At 39.0% G+C, this 13,973-nt stretch overlaps 2 protein-coding genes across 10 annotated transcripts in view; one reads left to right on the top strand and one right to left on the bottom strand.

Annotated features, from left to right (window-relative positions):
- Positions 1–9,711, bottom strand: part of ATP6V1A (ATPase H+ transporting V1 subunit A) — a 63,181-nt gene extending 53,470 nt beyond the window's left edge. For 2 of the 4 annotated variants that reach the window (XM_077990771.1, XM_028843329.2), the window contains exon 1: positions 9,618–9,711. In XM_077990771.1, the coding sequence (XP_077846897.1) occupies positions 9,618–9,666 (49 nt within the window). In that variant the 5' untranslated portion in view covers positions 9,667–9,711. 4 annotated transcript variants of the gene reach the window in all.
- An 87-nt stretch (positions 9,712–9,798) lies between these two features.
- The window catches only part of NAA50 (N-alpha-acetyltransferase 50, NatE catalytic subunit), a 29,140-nt gene continuing 24,965 nt past the window's right edge, over positions 9,799–13,973 (top strand). For 5 of the 6 annotated variants that reach the window (XM_028843327.2, XM_028843328.2, XM_077990763.1 and 2 more), the window contains exon 1: positions 9,799–10,098. Coding sequence is in view for 2 of the 6 variants with exons in the window: in XM_015129813.3 (XP_014985299.1) it covers positions 10,091–10,098 (8 nt within the window). In the remaining 4 variants the exon portion in view is untranslated. 6 annotated transcript variants of the gene reach the window in all.

Below are 13,973 nucleotides of genomic sequence, written 5' to 3' on the forward strand. Positions count from 1 at the left end.
CCCTGCGCTCTAATCCTGAGCCCTACCACTTATGAGCCATGTGACTGTTGGACATTTAATCATCCCGTGCCTAGTTTTCCTCATTTGTTAAATATGGAAAAATAGTGCCTATCTCATAGGTTGCTATGAGGCTTCCATGAGTTAATAAAACTAAAGTATTAAGAAAGCATCTGGATCAGGAGTAAGCGCTCAATAAATGTTACATGATGATGAGGGTATATTAATACAATTGAATACTAAACTATCATAAAAAAAGGAGGCAGCTTTAACTGTATCAATGTAAAAAGATCTCCAAGGTAATACCCTTAAGTGAAAAATGTAAGGTCCAGAATAATATGAAGAGGTGCTACCATTTGTGGATAAATATATGGCAGAAGAAAAGAATAAGGATGAGGGGAGAGAAAACACACTTGTATGAATATATAAATTTTACCATATTTGTACATGTATTACCCATTCTACTGAATTAAAAATATTGGATGAGTCAATGAATGTTAAAACAATTGAGGCAAGAAAAACTATTATAAATTATACCTAATTGAGCAAATAATAGCACATATTTATATTATTCTAATATATATATTTTTCTGAGACAGGGTCTGGTTCTGTCACCCAGGGTCTGCAGTGGCACGATCTCAGCTCACTGCAACCTTTGCCTCCCAGGCTTAAGCAATCCTCCCACCTCAGCCTCCCGAGTAGCTGGGACTAGAAGTGTGCGCCACCATGCCTGGCTAATTTTTTTTATTTTTTGTACAGACATGGTTTGGCCATGTTGCCCAGGCTGCTCTTCAATTCCTGGGCTCAAGTAATCCGCCTGCAACACCCTCCCAAAGTGCTGGGATTACAGGTGTGAGCCACTGCATCCAGCTGGCAAATATATATATGGCTTTTATGTGCCAGTTATTATTCCAATCACTTCTCTTATATTATTCACAACATCCAATGAAGTTAAATACTCTTATTATCCTTAAAGTTGAGAAAAATGCAATGCAAAAAGACACAAGTAACCCTCCCAAAGTAACACCACTAGGAAGCAGAGCCAGGATTTGACTCACATAGTCTGGTGTCCTTCATTTCTTTGCCATGTTAATACTACTCTAAAATTATTTTTATTTACATATATCCCAACTCTTGTAAAAAAGACTTTGGACAGCTTACATTAAAGCACATATATGCAATTAATAAAACTGGTAATGAAAAGGGGAAGAAATACCAACGTGAGAAAAAAATACAGCTACTTTAAGCATGCAACAAATCCAACTCTAAAGCATCTGCTATTTTCTACCAAGGCTTTGAATGATGTATTCTATTCAGATACTTTTAAAAGGACAGAAATCAAGAATTAAACAATTATAAATACTTTCTATTTTGCTTCTTTAAAGAAGTTCTTGCTTAGAGTTTTCTTAAGGCAAGTTAATCTTGTGATCCAGTTTATATGCCAAAACCCAAATAGGGACTTTTCTTATGATTCTGCCATATGATTAAGTCAGGTGACAGATCCCACACTTGTGCAATGTGCTCTACATCTCTAAGGCAGAAAGTGTGTCTAGAGCACTGACTATCCATACCAAAAATAACATGCCAATTTGTAATCCTATCTAGTAATCCCTATCATTTTGTGGTACATTTTTCTTTCTTCTTTTTTTTTTTTCTTTTTTTTTTACTTTAGAGACAGGGTGTCACTCTGATGCCCAGGCTGGAGCGCAGTGGAACATTCACAGTTCACTGAAACCTTGAACTACCGGGCTCAAGTGATCCTTCCACCTCAGCCTCTTGAGTAGCTGGGACTACAGGCAGGTACGTGCCACCATGCCCAACTAATTTTTTATTTTTTATTAGTAGAGAGGGGGTCTTGCCATGTTGCCCAGGATGGTCTCCAACTCCTGGGCTCAAGTGATCTACCCATCTCAGCCTCCCAAAGTACTGAGATTACAGGCGTGAGCCACCATGCCCAGCCTGTTTCTCCTAATTACAGAAACACTTCATGTCCACTGTAAAAATAAAAACATATAATGTAAAGTGTAGGGAAGAAAGTAAATCACCTTAGTGCCCATTGTCTCCTATAATCCATTTTATACACAGACATGTACAAACATGTAGTTTTATATAAATATGTTACCATGGATATTCTCTTTCCTTTTTCTGTTTATTTCCTCTTTCCAATGGTGACAACCAGGTAAAAATATACAAAACTCATGGTGTTTTTCAACTGGTTTTATAAAAAATGAGACATCATTACAAATGTTTCTCTGTACTTTGTAATTTTTTTTTTTTCTTAAGATACATGACAGACAGCCTGGGCAATAAGGTGAAACTCTGTCTCTACCAAAAATACAAAAAATTAGCCAGGTGTGGTAGTGCACACCTGTAGCCCCAGCTACTCTGGAAGCTGAGGCGGGAGGATCACTTAAACCTAGGAGGAGGAAGTTGCAGTCAGCCAAGACAGCACCAGTGCACTCCAATCTGGGTGACAGAGCAACAGCCTATCTCAGAAAAAAAAAAGAAAAGATATATGATAGAAATTCTTTCAGAATGTACTTGGAAACCCTTTCTAATCACCAGTAGATTTAACTCCTACCATTTAATCACTTCAGGACATTCCATAAAATGTCTAGGCCATAATTTATATAACAATACCTCTATTAACAGGCATTCTCTTTGTTTCCAAGTTTTTTGCTACTACTAACATTGAAACATTGAAACAGTGTTGCAACTAACACTCATGTAAACTCTTACTGGTGCTTTTATTTCTAAGGAAAATATTACATGGAGTTAGACTGATGGGTGGAAATACATGTATTCTCAGTATTAACACATGCTGCCTGATTGTTTACTAGAAAAAACTCTAGCACTTCACATCTCCACAAGCATTTTATGAGATAATCCTTCTCCACATATCCCTGCTAACAGTAGGTTTACCACTTAATTTTTGCTTGTCAGAGAAGTAATATTTCATTGTTAGTATATTGATTACTAGTAAGGTTACACACCCTTTTATGTTTGTTGAATGTTTGGATTTCTCTTCTATGAACTTCTGGTGACATGTTTTATCTGTATTTTTACTGGGTGAACTTTTTCTTAATTGGTAAGAGTTCTTACAACGGTTAACTCATCCGTTACATACATTTCAAGTCTTTCTTTCCCCCTGATTTTGTCTTTGGTCCTTTATTTTTGCCACTAAAGAATCCTTCGTTTCTATGCAGTCTCACATATCTATCTGCACTTTTATGACTTTTAGGTTTTCTATCTTGGTTTAAAAAACTACATCTAGATTGTATGTATAAAGAAAATTTAGGAGATTAATATCTTAAATATTTTATTGTTTACATTTAAGCCTCTAATCCATCTGAAATCAGTTTTTGCATATGTTGCAATTTTTGGATTATGTTTTCTTCTAGATGAGCAAGTTGTATCAGTTACATTTACGATATATATGTGCTTTTTTCACCATTGTATTGAATTATCCCTTTCAAATGTGGTTATACACTGAGATTTACTCTGCTTTTTAAAATTCTGCTGCACTTAAATACTTAAGATTAAAAATATATCCACACACCTATAAAATTAAATAACTTACTCAGCTATCTGGATAAGACAAAACATTTTCACTTAAGATATCCTAGTAGTTAAGATGAAAGAATTATTTAGGTGCCTTAATTTTCCATATCAAATTAAGAAATATTTTGCAATATCTATTGATATTATGAATTCAAATATACAGAAGGTATACTAATAAATTTTAATTTTTTCTTTAATGCATCAATCTAGAGATAGTAACTTATTCTGATGCATTTCCTTACAACTTTTTCCATATTTATATACTATTATTATTACATATATGCCTTTTTCAGTTTTATAGGTATTTTCCAATTCAATTAGTCTTCTCTATTTTACCTTTAAATAAACATTAAAAAAATTAAACTAAGAACTAAAAACTTATAAAGTCTAGGTGCTTTTCATTGCTCAAGCACATCTGAAACTCTTCTATATCTTATCATATACCACTTATTTTCCGTGAAATAAGTTTAATTATTTTTCACAAAAGAAACAAAATGTGGCATATTGCAGATAAAAATTTTTTCTAAAGGCTTATCACCAAGAGAACAGTTTCAACAGATAGCATTAAGATCCAAAACTGGAATTTTTCTTGTAAGTTAGTCATAATAATAACACGAAAAATAATAGTGATTTTTAAAACCTTGATATAAGAAAGTGTTTCCTTCTAAAATTTAAATCTGAAAATACTTATGATACACCATTAATTTTTAAAAACTGCTAATCACAGTTGTAAATTTATTAACTAGAGCTAACTACAAAGAAATATACAGAGACGAGTTTCAAATGTAAATAAATCATTACATAATTCTAAAGATCACTTCAATAGTTTCAGGTAAAAATAAATATGTTATTATGAAGGTACATATCCACTTCAGCTGCCTTTATATGTACATACACACACATTGTGCACTTTATACACAAATATTTACTTTATATATAGTATATACATAATATGTATATACTAAATATAAATGAATACACTTATAAAAATCAAAGTCGCTTTCATTTCCCCATAGGGGAAAAAGAGAATAGCAAAACTTTAATATTCTCTTCAGAAATTGTATGGAAAACATTTTTATTGCTCACTATTTATTTACAATAAACTTATTTAGTATAAAGAATAAATTCATTCATAAATCAATAAATACATTTGTTATAACAGACAATCAACATTAAAGAAAAGTCAATAAACTCCTAATAAAATCTTCCTTAGGACAAATGAATAATTTTTTTTTCAGGATTAAAGTGATTCATAAACTCATGATAGCTATACTTAAATTATTGTTTAATTTACTGACATTTTCCATTGCAAAACTACTAATCCTTGTGAATCATGAATTTAAGAAGGGAAGAATTTTACTCTAGTTTACGTCTCCATTATGTTCCCTACATTTCTTTGTCTATTTCATATAAGGATAAAAATAAGATATAAAAACACTTAATTTTTTTAAAAACACAAAATTTTTCAGCTTATAAGCATTAACTCAAAAGTCCCTGCTCTACAATCTGTACAACTTTAACATACTTCTATAATCCATTGCAGGAATAAAAACTTCAAAATTGAAAAATTGCCTCCTTAAATTGATTCCATATATTAATGATTACAAGCTTTGGAAAATCTTTACATTGAAAATATTAAGACACTGTAGTTGCCCAAATAAGGGACTTTATCTTGATATTTTTCAGATACAATTAATAAATCTGTTTTAGAATCTTTGCTACAAGTACATTTTTCTTATTGCCCCATTTTTTGGGTAATAGCTTCTTTTCAAATTCTACTCCCTTCTTCACGCCCCAAACCTGCTGCTCACAGCGACATCAGTCAATTCTGTGGGCTGTTTTAAGTCTTCTTTAGAAATTAAGTATTTAAAATCAAAGTAGTTATCAGTAAAATTAATTAAAAATTTTTTTTTACAAAATATGTTCTAGGCATTATACATTCATGATCTAACTTAATAGCACCTATGGTATAGATTTAAACATGAGAAAACTTAACCTTACTTAAGTACACTGTCCAAAGTCACATAGTTATTAAGTGGTAAGGCCAGAACTTCAACTAGGTCTCTATGACTGGGAAATCAATTCATGTAAAGTCTGAGCTACATTGCTTTACCATTTTACACACCAGTTTTTTTTTTTTTTTTTGAGATGGAGTCTCACTCTGTCGCCCAGGCTGGAGTGCAGTGGCGTGATTTTGGCTCACTGCAACCTCCACCTCTCAGGTTCAAGCGATTCTCCTGTCTCAGCCTCCCAAGTAGCTGGCACTACAGGTGCGTGCCACCATGCCTGGCTAATTTTTTGTATTTTTTTAGTAGAAACAGGGTTTCAACATGTTAGCCAGGATGGTCTCGATCTCCTGACCTTGTGATCTGCCCACCTTGGCCTCCCGAAGTGCTGGGATTACAGACATCACTTAGTTTTTAAGATATTTTCACATAGATTACCTAGGGACTATGTCACAGGAAGGTTCCTAAGTATCAAAACTGAACCCCTCCCCAGCATTACTTAAAAGGACATATAACTAAAGTGGCAGAGCTGAATGAAGATCCTCTGACTTTTAGTCTAGTGCTAGTCCTCTTCCCGTCTCTCCCATATTTTGATGAGAACCATATTTACTAGCAAACAAATATGTTGTGAAAATAAGGTGGTCTTAGCCTTAATAAAGTCATCTGAGGTTTTTATCTATTGTATTGACCATAAATTTGGAAGGTTATTACCAGTTTATATTTAAAAGCTAACATTTAGTGCACAACTTTAGGAAGAGTTATGATCTGCAAAAATTAAAGTGGTTTAATTTCCTTGTCTAATTTTCCAATATTCATTCAATAAACAATTTACTGAGTACCTATCAGGTACTTCAGTATTCTGGTGCTGAAGACACAATAGTACTATAGTTCACAGTCCTGGAAGCTTTATGATTTGCTGAGGAACAGCTCAGGAAACAGCAATTAAATACAATGCTAGAAGTACAAGTAGAAGAATAGAAAAGATGATGATGATGATGATGATGATGATGATGATGATGATGATGATTAGAAGTCTATAGGACTGAGTGGCTACCTCTGTCTATGGGAGAAGAAAGCATTCTTAGTGGTGGCAAAAATCTATAAAGGCACTGAAAACAAGAAAGGCCTCAGGAAAAGAAAACCAGAAGTGCCAAGGGCCCTAAAACAAAACTAAACCCTTATGTTTTATGTAATGGTGGACTATAGCACAATGCCCTAATAAATGTTAAGATTTCTACATGTAACACTCGAAAACTGGTAAGGCAAGTCTCAGAAATGTTTTCCAGGCTTCCAATCCTGTGTATGTGCGTGTGAGATCTGTGTATAATGTCAAAGTTTTTTTTCACATTTAACCTTACCAGCAATGTAGTCACCAATTCCCACTACTAATCTACATTTCATCAGTGGTCTAAGTTATTGCTTTCACAAGTTCTCTAAAACTGGGGGAATTGTGAAATAAAACTGCAGACTCATCCAACCACTTTCATACTGACATTTTTCCCTCTAGTAGCCAATGCTTCTAGCTGGTTTTCCCTTTCCCATTTTGGTCTCAGCCAGACAGGACTAGTTAGGACTTCCAGACCACATGGAACCTTACTATGGAGAAAATTAATAGATAAAACTACATATATATATCTACAGCAGGCATGGTGATATAAATGTATCAATATATTAGTCTATTGCCCAGTATGCGACTTAAGTACGAAATGTTAAAATGGTAAATCCACAAGAGATAATAGTAATCTTCATTACTTGGGGAAAGCAACATCTTCGAGGTTTTTTCTATTAAGGAGCATCAAAATAAGGCAGGTTATGTATTTTGAACTTACCATAAAAATACTTTGTTAAATTGCTACTACCGTAGAATTTTAACTTTTTGTTCTCCTTAACAAAATAAGACCAGTTTATTGTACAGAATTTGGAAGACACAGAAAAACAAATCAGTCACATCCACCACTCAAAGACGATTCCATCTTCCTCATTTTTCAGCAGTCTTCCTTAATTACCTTGGTTAGAAAACTACAAGATTTAACTGAGCATATAATTTTTCATATTAAGGTGTAATTTAAATTTCAAAAATCAAATTTGTAACATTTGTAAGACCTCCAAATGAAAAGCAGCATGGAATTTTCTGAGTTTGCAGTATAAATAAAAGAGTTTAACCACAAACTGAAAAACATTCTTCCCTAAAGCACATTGTTTGGGGTCAAAACATTGGTAATACATTACAGGAACGGGAGTACTTGGGTTGGACAACACCTATATTTTCAATTGGACAACAATTTCTGTTTTTTCACAAAATACTATTCATCAAAATCTGAAGAGGGCACTGGGAGTTTTACAAATGGGGAAAGCTAAAGAGGGATACAAATGCTACTTAACCTAAATTTACCACAAAGCCGGTCAAGGAATAGATTGGGAGTGTCAATTAAGTTATATTTTAGGGAAAAAATAACAAAAAGGGAAGGATTGAAGGCAGAAAACATGTGCAGACAGCAACATCTCGACTTGATTCTACCTTTCAGCATATGGCCAAATAAATTTGGTTTAACAGTATTTCCGACCCAATCAGTTTCTTATTTTGGTTTCAGGGAACCCTACTCACTTTTCCCTAAACCAGCCTGGGCCTCCTACACACCACGACACCACAACACCATCTTTCAACGCCTCCTCATTCAATCGAGACTGTCGCATTACTAACACCTCCCGTTTTGAAGACAGTACTCCTTCAACTGTCCTCTTCCTCAGAGAAGAAAAAGTAAAAGCCCTTCTTTTACCCTTCCAGTCCCATCCGAAGCACGTGAACATCTCCGGAACCTTCCCTGCAGGTCTGTCAGATAAAACCCTTAGAATTACTGAGAAAGCACCTTCGGAGGGAAGCTTCTCAGTGACTCTGCAGTGAGGGCCGTATCAGTGACAGTCCCTCCCAAGCCTGTCTCACTGGAGACGCCTCTGCCTCCAGGGTTTTTGCTACCTCCCCGCTCCTCAGCCCTGAGCTGAGGGCAAGGACAGTGAGGACCCTGGCCAAAGAACGGGCTTTAAGGAATGGGACCTAATGTCTACTGCAGACCCTGTGAAATGGCTGAAACGATCTGCTACCCGAAGCCCCAAAGGCTCTGAGTAGGGAACCATAATGGCCGCACTCACTTCCAACCCTGGGAAAGGTGGACATCTCAAACCCCAAGGAGCGGGAACGACCACAGTTGGGGGAGCGGGGGTTAAGGAGAAAGGAGCTCCTTGCCGGTGCAGGGTGACAGCGGGGAGGAAGCCTCAGGCAGGGAGGTCGCCGTTCACACTCTCCCTTCTCTCCCCTCTGCCTCCTTCCACCCCCTCTATCCCCACCACTCGCCAGTTACCGGCCGCCGCTCACCTGCTGGGGCGCGAGGTGCAGAGACCGTACCGACCGAGGACCGAGAGGCTCTGTCACCACGGGGGGAAGTCCTCAGCTGCACAGGGTTGGGAGGGGCGGGCCCAACCAGTCACGTGACGTCGAGCTCCGCCCTGCCTCCCCCATCCCGGCGCGCTACATCTCGGGGGGCTTGTATTTTTACGTATCCCTTGAATATTAATCTTCTTGAATTAAAGAAATAAAAGATAAATTTTCACAAGGACTATGTTGTAAAGTACAATGTGGAAAATGTGGACAGCAAGAGTTAGAGCGCATTGCTAAGGAAGTGACGTTCACGCCACGATCGAGGGACAGGAAATGGCGGTGGGGTTCCGTCCCTCTGGAGTTCGCCGGTAAAATTCCAGGCTCTGAGGTTTGGGCCAATCACGTGATCTCAAAACTTGAGGCGTGCTGGAGGGTAGCCAATCTATCCGGCCGATTGTTAACCACGTTTGCTTTAAAACACCTAACTTACTTGAGCTTTACACAGATTTCTTTACATTTGGAAGAACCAGCTTTATAAAACTCTACTAGGAGGCAAGTGCGTTTGAAGGTCACTCTGGAGACCACAAACCGGGAAGAACAGGGCCGAGAAAACCAATCTTGCGGATATGGGATAGAAGAGGGAGGGGTGGAAAAATCTGGATTTTACCGCCAGGGCTTACCGAGCCAGCCCCACAAGCAGTGTCGTAAGGGGGTGGGAAGGAGGAGCATGACGCCAGAAGGCACAGTCCGGGAGAAAGATGGACGTTCCGGAGTGGAGGGGGCAGGGTGCGCGGAGGCTGGCAGTACGACTGCGCGCGAGGCGGCTGACGCGCCGGCGCGCGAGGGGCGGGGTGAAAGGTCACAGCGCGGCAGCGGGTCTGGCTGGCGGCAGCGGCGGGAGGGAGCTGAGAGACCCGAGTGCACGTGTGGAGTAGCGGCAGCACTAGCACGGCGGCGGGAGACACTCCCGCCCCCACCAGACTCAAGCCCTCACTCGACTCTCGCGGCCTTCGTTGCTCGCCCAGCTCCCTGCCCAGGCTAGGAGGCCGGCTTGCGGGGTTGAGTGGCCCGAGCTGAGGGCGCGGAGACCTGAGGGCGGCGACTACGACGGCGTTGATATCGGTGGTAACGACGGCCTCAGCAGGCGGGGAAGATGAAAGGGTGAGGAAGGGCAGCCGGGCAGGGCCCGGCCGGCGGGGTAGAAGGGCCCGGGCCCATGTAGAGGGGGAGAGCTGCGAAGGCGAGGAGAGATTCAGGGCGAAGACCGGCGGAGGGAGATTTCTCGCCTTCTCAGTTTCCTCGGTTCCCGGAGGGGGCGGAGGCGAGGCTTGGGCTGTTGGCGGGCTGAAGGGCCAGCGGAGGCAAGACCCGGTGGCTTCAGGGTTTCGGTTCGGAGGACGATTGTGGGTTGAGTGGAGAGAAGCAGCTGAGTGGGGCAACATGGAAAGGCTATTATGAGGCGCCCGGGGCCTCCTTCCCGGGAGCGGACCTCTGAGCCACGCCGGCCCGCCGCTCCAGGTGGAGTGGTTTGGTTGTCTTCCACCTCCAGACTCCACTCTGGAACTGCGGTGTTTGACACCTTTCAGTTTTATTCACGCTTGGGAGCTGTGCAGAACCTTCTGGAGGAAGAAGAAATTGGAATAAAGAGCACGGGGATGAATATTAAGAGCTAGTGACTCAACTAGATTTGGGTTGGGTCACAGCGAGTGGAGGAGGGGGAGAGAGCGCGATCGCTGTAGACTTGGGGTGCCAACATGTTTAAGGAAGTATAGGGTGGATCAGTAGGTGGAGCTATTGCTTCAGTGGTTCACTATTGCCCCTGAGTGCTGATGCGGTCCTGGGTAGTTTTACCACGCTGCTCCTTTCAGGTGATTGGCAAAGTTAATGTTCGGTCTGTCATCGTTTGCCTCTTAGGTAAAATCAGGAATTATTTTGGACCGACTGTTTAAATTTTTATGAAATGTCTCCTTACCATTAAGTTGTATAGTTTTAATATATTAATTACATAACATTTTTCCGAAGCATTGCATCAGTAAGCCGTTTTGGAACTTGTCTTTACCCTCAAAGAAATGAAGCTCGTAAACGTGAAAAGCTCTCTGCGATGCCGTAGTTTGTTGTTTCTGTAAATCGATTAAGAAATCGTAACTATGTTTTAAGTTAACGAAGTCATTCCAACTATTCAACAGCCCTTTTGAGGATGAAATAAAAGTCACTTTCATCGTAATCTCATACATCCCCAAACAAGGACCTAAATAATATCTCTCTGTATCGGTGTTTGAGGTTCCTGAAGAGATTCAAAGAAAGTTTAATTTGGTCTTAGGTCTGTAACATGTTTCCTTACTCTTAATTTTCCTTTAAATACTGTATATTTATTCTAATGTTGAGTTGTATGTTTTGTATTAAGAATCTTTAAAGTTTAAGAACCGTGAACTATTCACAATACCTGCATTGTTTCACATCAAGTTCTAAAGAGTTCCAGTTGGGGAAATAAAATTGACGGGTATAAGAAGTATTTGCCCCACTGGAATCATGATCTGGGAAGTTCGGCTATTTCAGATGACAATCCAACATATTTGGAGAATGTTGTTTTTCTGCTATACTGCACTTCTTTTTCTTCTCTTCTTTTTTTTTTTTTTTTAAATGAGACAGGGTCTCGCTCTGTTGCCCAGGCCGGAGTGCAGTGGCACGACCTCGGTCCACTGCAACCTCTGCCTCCCAAGCTCAAGCAGTCCCCGCTCCTTAGCCTCCCGAGTTGTTGGGACCACAGGCGCGTGCCACCACGCCTGGCTAATTTTTGAATATTTTGTAGAGACGGGGGTCTGACTGTGTTGGCCAGGCTGGTCTCAAACTCCTGCTCAAGTGATCCACCTACGTCTGCCTCCCAAAGTGCTGGGATTACAGGCGTGAGCCACCAAGGGTGGTATATACTGCACTTCTTGAGCATAGCTGCTGACTCTTACTCATTTTTGTACTCATTGTCAGGCACTCAATACTTATTTGTCATGTTCTGTTAAGAAAAACGAGGCTGAAGAGTTCCCAGTGTTGAAATTGCCATGGATTTACAAAGGGGGCTGCCAGGAAATTATTCTGTATGTTTCGATCCAAAATCTTCAATCTAGTTCAGACTCTATAGGGTGTGATGTTCTTTCTGATACCTAACTTGGCGATAGAAATGGAGCTGAACAGTCATATTATTCACAATCTACCTTTAATTAGTATATTCATGGAGCAATTATCTCTGTTTAAAATGGATATTTACATGTAACCTGATGAAGGCAGATCCCTAGAAATGGGTAACTGGCCGAATTTAGAGGAAACTTAAAATTATTGAATCTGTACCTTTATGCCAGTAACTATGCCTGTGAAGTTCTTAATACTTCTTATGATTGGGAGCTTAGAATTTTATTCTTTACTGTAAACCTTTAAGATGATTTCACAGGAATAATCCCTTTAACTTAACAAATGAACTCTCAGGTGAGATGAAACTTTTTAATTTTTTTTACTTCTAAGTCTGTATTTAAGACACTCAACAAATGAGTTGTGTGAACCTTGTGTTTGGATACCGAACCTACAACAGTATAGGTTTAAAATAAGTTAAGCGCCTTCAGTTCCAAAACTTGTACCACCGTGCACAGTGTGGTCAGTTTTATAGTCCTGACTCTTAATGTGGAATGACCTGTAAAAATGAAACAGTGGTCCTGATTGTGTGGCTTTTGTATGGAATTTTATTTGCTAAGTGTTCTGTTGTATATTGAGCTAAGTAAACAGTAAATTGAAATATCTAAAATTGGAAACTGCAGAAGTCCCAACACAAAACCAGTTAAATATTTAAAATTGTACACTGTTGCCTATATTGCCTATCATATTGAAACTTAAAACGTACCTGGTTTTTCTTCATATTTTTACTATGAGTATTTTTATTAGTAGTAGCAGTAGGACTTTCCATTGTATTGGCATGTCTTTCCTCCATAGAAGATAAATTTCTGGTTATTAACTACTGTATGTAATTTATATGCACATCTAGAAGTTTGAGATATACTGGGAGATGTTACTTCCTTTTGAGGTTGGCTGTTTTTGTGAACCAGGGACATTGTAGTTTGAATTTGTGGGTGGCATTTTTATCTCCTCTTTTCTAGGGAAGGTGATTTCAAGCAAGAAGGTATGCCACAGATAACCATGAATGAGGTGGCAATCTAATTAGGCAGTGTAATGGAAAGTATAATAAAACCAAATCATTTAGCCTTCAATTGTAGTAAAGAGATGCAAATTAGTCCTAATAAAAAATGTCTTTAACAAAATATGAGTACGTGACTAAGATGGGAAAGTAGGTAGCAGTAATATAAATATGGAACAGTGCAGATTACTAATTGGAATAGTAAAGGGAGCCATTTTACCAAATAAAATTAAAATGTAGGATTCTGCAGTCAGAAACAAAACTTTAAGAACTCAGAACAGTGGTTACCTCTGACAGCATATGGACTGGGAAGAGGCAGAAGGAATATTTCTAGCATCTCAGCATAGTGAGACCTCGTCTCTACAAACAATAAATCAGGCAGGAGAATCGCCTGAACCTGGGAGGTGGAGGTTGTAGTGAGCTAAGATCACGCCACTGCATTCCTGCCTGGGCAACAGAACAAGACTGTCTTAAAAAAAAAAAAAAAAAAAAATCAGCCAGGCATGGTGGTGCAAGTCTGTAGTTCCAGCTACTTGGGAGGCTGAGGCAGGAGGATCACTTGAGCCCAGCAGTTCAAGGCTGCAGAGAGCCATGATCTTGTCACAACATTTCAGCCTGGGCAACAGAGCGAAACCTAGTCTTGAAAAAAAAAACGAAAAACTTTTTTTAAAGGTTGTATTGCTGTTTTGTTTTTCAGCAAAACCAAAAGCTAGTCAGGCTGATGTAGCATTTGACACCTTTTGTAAACCTACAGTTTATACTCGTTCCTTCTGTGAAACAAATAATTTGTGGTTTGTTGATTGAGATAGTGAATTTTAACAAAAACTTTGTAATGTGCCCTTGTGTTGAGATGAATTCATAT

This window comes from Macaca mulatta, chromosome 2 (assembly GCF_049350105.2).
Source record: "Macaca mulatta isolate MMU2019108-1 chromosome 2, T2T-MMU8v2.0, whole genome shotgun sequence".
Classification (NCBI taxonomy): domain Eukaryota; kingdom Metazoa; phylum Chordata; class Mammalia; order Primates; family Cercopithecidae; genus Macaca; species Macaca mulatta.